Here is a 10,531-nt window from a genome sequence, read left to right as displayed (position 1 = left end):
GTTGTTGCGTTGTGCTGGTGATCTGTGATGGATGAGGTGGTGGAGACGATTTGGGGGAGGGGGAGGGGTCAATGGTGTTGGTAGGGAGGGGGGATGGGGTGTGTGTGTATGCTGTATCATGATGGTGAGGGAGGAGGAGGTGGAGGTGATTTTGGGAAGAGGTTGGGGAGGGGAGGGTGTCAATGGTGATGGGTGTTGGTGGTTGGGTGGGGTGTTGTGGTGGTGGTGAGGAAGGAGGTCGCGGAGGTCATTTCTAGGGAGGGGGTGGTGGTAGAAAGAAGTGGGGGGAGGGTGATGGTGGTTTGTGTGGGCCATTTCTTGTGTGTTTTTACGTGGAGAAAAGCACATCGACATAACAACAGGGAGGACAAAAGTAAGGCAGACTGACAGATAAACCGAAACAACAAACAGACGGAAAGAAAAGAAAGAAAACAAATGTAAAAATTAAAGAAACAAAACAAATGCATAAAAAATACACAACCACACACACACACACACTCACCAGCAGGTGCGGCTGAAGGTCGTTCATGCGTGACCTCTTGAGCCGCGTGCAGCAGAACCGAAGGTCAAGGTCGGCCGCCGTCAGCTGATGAACGGCCGTCACCGGCCCCGCCACGGCCGGCTGGGCCCCATCAAAAGTCAAGGCCATGAGGTAGGCGATGTGGGCGGAGAGTTCTGAGAGGCTGATCACCGACTGCGACATCTCCTGTACGCGCGAGCACAGGTGGCGCCACTGGATTTGCTGGCTGTGTACCTGGCCACAAATGACAGACAGACGGTTATCCTCACTGAGTTACACACAGACAAACACACACACACAGACAAACACACACAGACAGACAGACACACACACACACACTCACCCACCAACACACTCACCCACACACACCCACCAACACACACACACACACTCACCCACCCACACACACACACTCACCCACCCACCCACATACAAACACACACAAAGAGACACACACACACACACATACACCACACCCACTCCCACTCACCCACATACACACACACACCCACAGACACTCTCACCCACACACACATCCACACCTACACACAAACATTCACCCACACACACACACACACACACAAACACCCCCCCCCCACACACACACACATTTCCACACACACAAAAACACACACACACACACACACACACACACTCACCCACACACACACACAGCAACAACAAAACACCACCAACCTGCGAGGCCACATCCCGCGTCAGCAACAGGACTTTGTTCAGCTGAGCGATGACCTTGTCTCGGAACTGGACGTACGCCTCCGCCGTCGTCTGAAGGTCACCCGGCCGGCTGAACACGGGCTTCGGGGAGCAGGAGAGGAGAAGGAGTTCGGCGACCGCCTGGATGCGCGTCCGAGACTCGTCCAGAGCCAGAACCACTCCGCGTCCATTGTCGCTGGTCATTTCAATCAGCGGTCAGACGAGAATCCCGCAGGCTCCTGCCAGACCGGGGGGGGACCAAACGAAAAGAGGCTGGGCCCTGTTTTTAACTCCTTGGTAAAAAAAACGTTCTTGGAATCGACATAACGGCCTTGAACATCTTGCTTTCACTGGGGAAAAATAAAACAAGGTGAAAGAAGCTGAGGTAGACTGGTTATTTTTTTGTTCGCATGTTCGTTTGTACGAGTAAAGAGAAGCATATTGACACAATAACGGTCATTTAGTGCAGGGAAGGAGCAAGATAGAAAGACAGAAACAACAGAGGGAAAGTAAAGAAGTAGGACCTACCAGTGACACCATCCAACCACCCATACAGACAGAAACAACAGAGGGAAAGTAAAGAAGTAGGACCTACCCACCAGTGGTACCCTTCAACCACCCACACAGATACAAACAATAGAGGGAAAGGAAAGAAGTAGGACCTAACAGAGGCGCACTCCAACAACACGCAAGTATTATATCTATTTGATATTTGCTACTTGAATCACACGGCAAAAAAACTGCATATTTATTAAATACTTTTTTAAATTGCCTCTTTTTACAAAAGATCACAACAAGAATATTTTACATGGGCCACGGGAGGCCCACCAGTAGTGTGCTGACATTGAGATCACTGATTATCTCTTCGACGGCTGCTACTCTTGAATCACACAGCAGAAATCTGCATTACTACTTTTTTTATTCTCTATTTACAAATGGCCACAACAGTAGTTTCTTAAGGGTTACGAGAGCCCCAACAGATGCGCGGCTACATCACATATTATCTAGTCTCTTTGTTTGTTTGAGTGTAAAGAGAAGCACATCGAAACGATAAAAATCATTTAGTGCTGGGAAAAGAAGCTAAAGAGACACGTTTTGAGCCCATGTATGAATCTTCCACAATCTGAAAATACATTTTATAAAATGTAAAATATTCCCATCCATATTTAAAAGTAGCTCTATCTTAGACTATGAATGTTATGGTGTCAGATTCTAAACTAGTGTGTATACACGCACAAATCTAAGTCACTTTTTATCCTAAATTATTTCATTTTTACAACCATAATTGGCGCAAAATTATACTACTGTCTTAATTGTTAGCTTGTGTCGTTGGGTTCCTTAGCCTATTAATAATAATAAAGCGTTATTTCACTCATTGCCCCTCTCCCTTTTCCTGTCAAGTATTTATTGCTTTCCTTTCTCTGACCGAAATCACTGCCCATATTCAGGTGGTAACTCATCATTGTGTTGTAAACGCACCAATTAAAATTCGAAGAATGAAAGGCTGGCTCAACATTACACAAAGGCGATCGGACAGTCCCAGAGAAAGGCGCAAAATCTGCCAAGCAAATTCAGATGCCCACCTGATAGATGGTCAGGGAAACAAAAGCACCAATGAAATCAAAGTTCGATGGGATCCCATCTCTTGTGACCTTTGTGGCTCTGCCTACCGAATCAAACTTTGTAGTAGTTCGATGTTCGGAGAAATCTTGGGTGTGATCCTTTCATTGTAAGGCCCCTGCGCCAGAGGTGAACATTGTACCACTCGTCGAGAAATTTAGAACGGAGTGTAGATGATCTGTGAAGTTTTCTTTGTTTCGTAAAACATTATCTAAAACAGAACTTCAGACTCGAGAGTGGGATCTTAGGGGTGACTTTTGTGTAGTAAAAGTTATTGTTTTTTCGGGGTTGCTTCTTTTTTTTCCTTTTAAACAACGGAATCTTAAGTGAACTGGGATCATAAATGTTGGGATCTCAGGAGGAGACTACTAACTATGATATTAAACTGGGCACAGTATTAGAGGAGACTCAAACTCTGTCCACCCCTCCCCCCCCCTTCCTTCCTTCAACTTTCTTTTTAACAAAGAAGTTATTCACTGTAGTTGTTAAGTAGGTATTGAATTTGTTAAAAATATGGAGCCGCTATAACATATATATTCATTTAGACATCAGTAATGGTAATGAGATAAATGGGTTTTAAAACATAAAATAAGTCTTCTGACTTGCCTAATCTCAAGGACCTCAGAATAAAACCCTCTTTCCAATCTAGATCTCAGGGATAGAGTCGGGCAGCGACCAGCGCAGGTTGACCATGGTTCCGCTGCGAGAGAGGGTTCCTGTCAGGCGTGCGTTGCCGCCCGCATAGCAGCCTCCATTACTGTATAACCTCCCTGTTGCAGATACGCTCTGCCTATTTCATGATAAAAATTGACCTTGGACCTTGATCTAGAAATGGGTAACATCTTGTTGCAAAGGATTTCTTTATTTTTGTTCTTTAATTGTAAAAAAATTGGGATGGAAATTTGTTTTCATCTAAAAAAAACAACAAGACTTCATTCTGTAGTTTGAGCACAGCAAGATTGGTATACATTAGTGGGAAGGACTTCGGTACTGAGCAAACACCCCAACAAACAAAATAAACCCTACCCCTATCCCAAACCCTAGCCTCTATTCTTCACCCTTTATTTCATAGTGGTTGCTCCAAACGAAATTACCCCCCATTAGAATCATTACTAGATCTAGATTCTAGACCTAGGACTGTTCATTTTTAAAAGTAAATTAAAGTTCCAGTCGGTATCACTCACTCTAAGTAGGAGTTCATTCAATTGCCAATTCGATATTTTAAAATTTTATATCCATGCACATTTTGAAGACACAGAGAGACAATAACCAGATCAAATCATCATAGTCATAGAATCTAGATCTAGATTTAGTTAATAGCAGTAGTAGTGTCCTCAGCCTCAGGCTCTCATGTCATGTAATTTATATATATATGATGGTTTACCTTGCCTCTTTGCTGTGAGAGGGAATAAGAGCCTGACTGAAAAAAAATCAACAGCCAAGAACTTGAAGAAGGGGGAGGGCAGCCGGGAAAGAGTAGGAAAGAGGAATCAGTTTCAATTTTGACTCAGGGCAGCAACGGGTTGGTTTTCAATTTTAAGTAGCCTACCTAATTAGGTAGATAAGTAGCAGAACGACATCTAATAAATTGAAGATTTTTCAAGTCAAGTAGCCGAAACATCTTTCTTCCTATTCTTTCTTACCACGAACAATTCCCTTTCGCAAGATCTAAACCGCTAAAATAAAGCAACTGTAATATTATAAGCTCTGTTCCAAGAAGCAAAAGAGGAAGCATCATCGCACGTCTGCACTGGGTGGGGCATCTTTGTCCTCCTTGAGCCTTGAGGGAACGGTTTCCGATCAGCTGTTAGCCCTCGAAATTATGAGCTACTTCCCACTACAGCCACTAATATTATGTACGTCGGTTACTTTGTGCTGGTCCAAAGTGGAAGTTATTATGACATCTCTGTACTGATTCAAAGTATGAATCTTTGCTGCTGGCACATATCAACGGTACAAAACTGTCACTTGCACATTATTGTGGTTCTTTTTTTCCGAATAAATAGTAACGTATCATCTTCGATCTACTATGAATATTTTTATTTTCTGGTTAAAAAAGAACAATGTTATCAGCGAACTATGACTACGAAAGGATAAAGAGATGTGTTTGCAGATCTAAAGTAGACCTTAATTTAATTAATAATTAGGCATATAGGCATAGGCCTAACGAGAGCTCACCGAAAAGGAGACGTTTAGTATAGTCAAAGGATGTGCTGATGTGCCCCCAGACAGAAATACGTGAATTGGTTAAAGAAGATGCAGCTGGGGTTTGTTTGCCAGTTTCAAGACACACAAATACATTGTACACGTATTTAACGTAGGCTTACAGGGGAGTCCGCTTAAACCGAAATTTGCATGACCGCCCGATTTTCTTTGGTTTCGCCATGTTTTCAGTTTAGAGGGGTTGCTGAAATTAATTATAGAAGAAAACAAAACACATACCCCCCCCAAAAAAAAAACAACAAAAAACCCAACCAAAACCAACAACCCCCCCCCCCCCCCCCCAAACAAACTCAAAAAGCAAAAGAAGAGAAAACAATACATCGAGGATCTTTAATTTTCTTTCTACTGCTATTTCCGCATCAACTGTGTTCGGTTTTAAGTGTAATCATTGACATCATACCAAGGACCTAACAACCTAGTGAGCCTACTGTATACCCTCCTTGCATCATACACATTATTACTATATAATATTATATTTTGAAGTGCATGGCGTTTTTGTCAGAAGGAAAATGCAACACAAACAGATTATAGGTCATTGTTATTGATAAAAACAGATTCTTTTATTTATTCCCATCAGTTTGGTATATGACAATACATATTAGAGTAATTTAGAGCTTCACAGTAATACATTAAGTAGATGCACCCCAGGTCTAAAACTGAACGGGGAATATATAATTCTGTCCAGAGCCTGAAAAAATCATGGACGGAATCAGTTAAAACAGCCTATAATACAGTGTACAATATACTGTTTCTCAGAATTACATTATACATGTACATGTATATGCCTTTGTGCCAAGCCTGATTTTTTAATTTCAATTTTGAGTGACCATTGGTATCTTTGGCGTCTCTAAACATAGTGAAATATTAATGTGCCATATGAAGCAGAATTTATTAAGCTTTAATAAATTGGTATGCTACTTGAGTGGGTATTGCAAGGCTTTAACCCAAATGATTGGGTGATTACATCCTTATTATTCTCAATGTAAGCGAAATACGTGTATACCACATGGCTTATGTTAGTGCTACAATCGCTGTGTGGAGGTATTACGTGTATTTTTAAATATGTGTGTTATGCATTTCTCTCTCTCTCTCTCTCTCTCTCTCTCTCTCTCTCTCTCTCTCTCTCTCTCTCTCACACACACTCTCTCTCTCTCACTCACTCTCTCTCTCACTCACTCTCTCTCTCTTCTATATTATGTGTGGAACATTTATTTCTCTTTCATTTTGAGATTCTATGGCCACATAAATACACGTACATTAAAGGGACGTGAGAGAAACTGCATCTGTGTGGAAGCAGGACAGAGGGAAATAAGAGCAGCTAGGAAGACAGAGAACAACATGCACAGATGACCTGAACAACTTTAGGACAACGAACACAATGAAAAAAAAACGAGCTGATCAGGAAGACTGACAAAAGGAGTGGAGTGCAAATAGGTCGTAGTCGTCAGTCTGCGCCAGACCTGACATCTGAAGTGAAAAAGAAGAAAATACGAAATTAGTAGGATAGGAGTAGCCTACTGGTACCGCTCTTCTGTGCAGGAAATATTAGGGGCCTCTGCACTGACAACTGAGTAAAGCCGGTGGTTTCATTGGTCAATAAAAAACTACACGCGGGGTTTTCCGCAACATTTTAACTTCCGTTGTAAACAACATTCACAACAACAAGCTCGACCAGAATCCTGCGAGCACAACACAACTTTGGTTGGACTCTGTAGAGCCGCCGAGTACTGAGTTGAGTTGGCGTTGTGATAGATCTAGATCTAGAGATGTGAACGTGTTCGTTGGTTGCAAATGCAGTGTTCATTTCTCTAGGTCTGAGGTTATTCCCAGGGCCTGGAGCCTGGAACTGGAGTGGAGTGTTATCAGAACTTGTTTTTCGTCCTAGTAACCTCTATTAGGCTGTGGACCATGTGGTGATTATATAATAAATATTATATTAAGCTAAGCTGGTTGAAAATGCCACGGGTTGGGAAATCGAAAAGAACATTTGCATTAGCGAAAGCTAGACAACAAAAACGTTTAAATCAAATTCAAAGGAAACTTAATGGAGGCGGAGGCCCTGGAATAAACGAAAAAGACAATGGCAATGGATGTTCACCCACCAACGACATTGCAAATGGTAAGAAAAAAAAAGGCCGTCTTTATTTGGACTCGAGTCCGAATAACATTTTTTCATATTCGGACTCGTGTCTGAATTAAAAAATTTCCGAATGAATCCGAATAACGAATATGGAAAAATGTTATTCGGACTCGAGTCCGGAAAAAAGAACTTAGAAAGTGTCTTCGTTCTATAGATCTAACGTTCAGTGCTTCCAATTTTCCGCCATTTTTTAGTTTCCCCACACCTTATCTGCCGATCCGATGCCCACCGCCCCCCCTATGTTTTCCACTTTCTTTGTTGTAGTAAAAAGGTAAAATTGAAGATTAGCAGACCACCTGGCACCTGCATTATGAGCTGTGTAAGTGTAAAAAAAAAAAAGACTGATTCGTTCAAATACACACAGGCCTGTGTCATCTCGATTGTTTGCCAAGAAAAAGTTGTGTTGCTGTGTAGAGCCGAGCATACGGCAACTTTTGATTCCATAGACGATCACACAATTCATTACATAGATCTACGTCAAGACTAGCTTATTATTGTAATAATGATCAGTTGCCGGGGAAAAAAAGACTGACGCATATGCGACGTTCAACGCCCAGACCGATAGTGGCCCCCCCTCCCTGACACGCACACACAGCCACACGTGTGCAGGCCGCCCATCCGACCCCGACACACGCTAACGAGCCATCTTTAATTGCTTCTGATGACCTCTTGACAAATAAACATTTATTAGAAGCGCTATAACTTTTCAGGCCGGCCTCAAATTCATCATAAGATAAAAACTCGGCTCCTGCACAAAACACCATTTTGCCCGAAGTGATCCCGGTCTCTACCCAGCCTGAGGCGAGTCATGAGTGAGGCAGGACAGGAAGCACGAGTCACAGGAAGTCGGAAGTGATGTCATGCTGGACAAGAATCAAGAGTCCGAATAACATTTTTTCATATTCGGACTCGAGTCCGAAAAGTCACTTCGGGGAAAAAAAACAACCCTGTAGACTGTAGAATCTAGTACTGTAGTCTCCGCCTAAGATCCCGGTGCTCGGGACGACAATCCCAGGGAAGAATCTATGGGGACCCATGTTAAGGCTTACAATCGGTAAAATGGTCTCCCTCCACCCTAAAATGAACTGACGTGACCCCTTGGTGGGTTTATGACATATTATGGCGAGCAAAGAGTGGTTAAAACCTTGATGGCCTATCACAGTGCATAGTATAGTGCCATGAGGCGTGCCATTTTCACTTATTATCCTATCATGAGTCTCAAGGTCTACGCTTATTCAGTTGCCCCTCACCTTTACTTCTTGTCAAAAATTTATAGCTTTCAATCTCTGACAGAGTTCCCTCCCCCCCTCCCCAAACGCCCTTGTCGTTACACACCATTACGTCGTGAACACACCTATTAAAATTCAGTCCCCTGTCTAGCAAATTCGGGCGTAGAGACAACTGCTTTGCAGCACAATCAACGCCTACTGCAATGGTCAGGGAAGAGTTCACGGTTCGATGTGATCCCCCCTGGAACGAACGTGTCGGCTCTATCCACCCAGCGAGTGATGTAAGTTTAGGGGGAGAGCTCAGGTGTGAGTGCGATGCGTGGGGGAAAACAAACGCATCGGTTAGTTCACACCCCGGTGTGATCCCGTCGGGGGGAAACATTGTATCGCTTCATCCAGTTTTACGTGTATACATGTGATCACATTCACGATAGTGGCTGATCTTTGACGCGACAGACAGTTTATTGATCTCAACTTTTCACTCTTGTTTGATTGGCTGTGCCCGCCCGGTTTTTTGTTCCGCGAATTATGATCTGAAATGCGGGATCTTAGCCGAATGTAGACCTTCAGAGTGAATCAGAGCGGGATCTTAGGGGTGACTTTTGTATAGTAAAAATTCTGTTATCTTAAAACAGCGGGATCTTAATTAAGCGAACCGGGATCGTAAGCGGTGGGATCTTAGGCGGAGACTACTTTAAATAATAATAATAATAATAAGAGAACCTGCGTGTGTTCGCGTTGCATGATATGATACAGTATCCTGTAAATAGGCCTACCGGCGGTCGAGTTGTTGGGGTCACCAAAATTCTTTCAAAATCTTAACATTTGGGAGTATAGGACTCAGGGGGAGGGGGGGGGGGAAGAATTATATTATTGATTTTTTAGTATGATACTCTCGGGGTGCAGAAGGCAACACCAGAGGACAAAGACTTGAAAGAAGATTTTAGAATTTTGATCAGAGCTCTCTGCAAAGCACATGTTAGTGCAGGTCGTGTGTGGAATCAGGATCCGTCATAGAATGTAACAAAAGTGTCCGCGTTTCATTGGATGGGTGATAGTAAATTATGACTATATTTTAGCTTTCTGTTAAAGATTGGCAGATTTTCAGTGTCACTAGCGCTGCATCTTGCCCTCTCTCAGTTCTTACAGCTCTTACACTGAATAGGTCTTTTTGAGCCCCTCACGTTTTTACTCTACTTTGAGTTTGAGCCATAATTTTTGCCTTTCGCGTTTATAAAATGAATCATGACAGCAATGTAGGCTACGCACTTCTTGTGTGTGTGTGTGTTACTCTCTTGTAACACGTCTGATGCAAGAGTTTGTGCTGTCATTGTTATTATGTAACATGCCCCTGGAAAATTGAGAAGCCGGTCTGGCAGTCACCTTGTCTACATTTTGTTCTTGAAAGTGAAACAATCGTGTGATAGTCCTAACGAGAATGAGGAGAAAAAGAAGAAGAGTTTCGCTGTGTACTTCTACTTTTCTTTTTTTCTACAGCATATTATAATGACCCAGTGTTGTGTTATTCTGCGTGGGGTGCAAATGTTTTGTTTGCCGCTATGAAAAACAGTCCCTGAGAGGAGGGTCAATGTCCCTGAAAATGCTTGACTAGGTCCCTGAGACCCAAATTGACAGGAAGGCAGGTCTGCATCCTTGATCAAACGGGACCCATAGCGCAGAAAGAAAATGATATAAAATAAAAATCTGGGGGGTTACAGGGAGGCAAGCCTCCCCCCCCCCCCCCCTGTTTTAACCCATTATAATTGATGTCTTGCAGTTAGGTTTGAAATTTTCTTTGAAATAACTGATTTGCGACAGTTTTAGTCGCTATATCATATAATACATGTACGTTCTGCAGCAAAAAATACTGTAGTTTGACCCCCAAAGCAGTGCATATCTGTGTGCGGGAGTGAAAATAACAATTTACTGTGTGTTCAGAATAAAAAATATGGCAGTTTAGTTCTCAAAACAGCGATCGATTTTGAGATATTTAATAGTTTTTAAACCGAAGTATATCACACTAAGCCTAATTGCGCAGTAATTTCCACGCATTGAACCAGTTGGGGGTTTCAGGGGGAGGGGGGG

General features: G+C 42.8%; 2 protein-coding genes across 2 annotated transcripts in view; one reads left to right on the top strand and one right to left on the bottom strand.

Annotated features, from left to right (window-relative positions):
• Window positions 1–5,049, bottom strand: part of LOC101860207 (talin rod domain-containing protein 1) — an 8,868-nt gene extending 3,819 nt beyond the window's left edge. Inside the window, exons 1-3 of the mRNA XM_035972826.1 lie at window positions 4,498–5,049; window positions 1,217–1,584; window positions 503–754 (exon numbers count right to left, since the gene is read on the bottom strand). Coding sequence (XP_035828719.1) covers window positions 503–754; window positions 1,217–1,438 — 474 coding nt within the window. The 5' untranslated portion in view covers window positions 1,439–1,584; window positions 4,498–5,049. The remainder of the gene's footprint in view (window positions 1–502; window positions 755–1,216; window positions 1,585–4,497) is intronic.
• A 1,255-nt stretch (window positions 5,050–6,304) lies between these two features.
• The window catches only part of LOC101858310 (oocyte zinc finger protein XlCOF6), an 8,446-nt gene continuing 4,219 nt past the window's right edge, over window positions 6,305–10,531 (top strand). Inside the window, exon 1 of the mRNA XM_005110230.3 lies at window positions 6,305–7,196. Coding sequence (XP_005110287.1) covers window positions 7,034–7,196 — 163 coding nt within the window. The 5' untranslated portion in view covers window positions 6,305–7,033. The remainder of the gene's footprint in view (window positions 7,197–10,531) is intronic.

This window comes from Aplysia californica, unplaced genomic scaffold (assembly GCF_000002075.1).
Source record: "Aplysia californica isolate F4 #8 unplaced genomic scaffold, AplCal3.0 scaffold00867, whole genome shotgun sequence".
NCBI classification, from domain to species: domain Eukaryota; kingdom Metazoa; phylum Mollusca; class Gastropoda; order Aplysiida; family Aplysiidae; genus Aplysia; species Aplysia californica.
The sequence above is the reverse complement of the archived record's forward strand: the minus strand, read 5'-3'. Positions and strand labels throughout refer to the sequence as shown.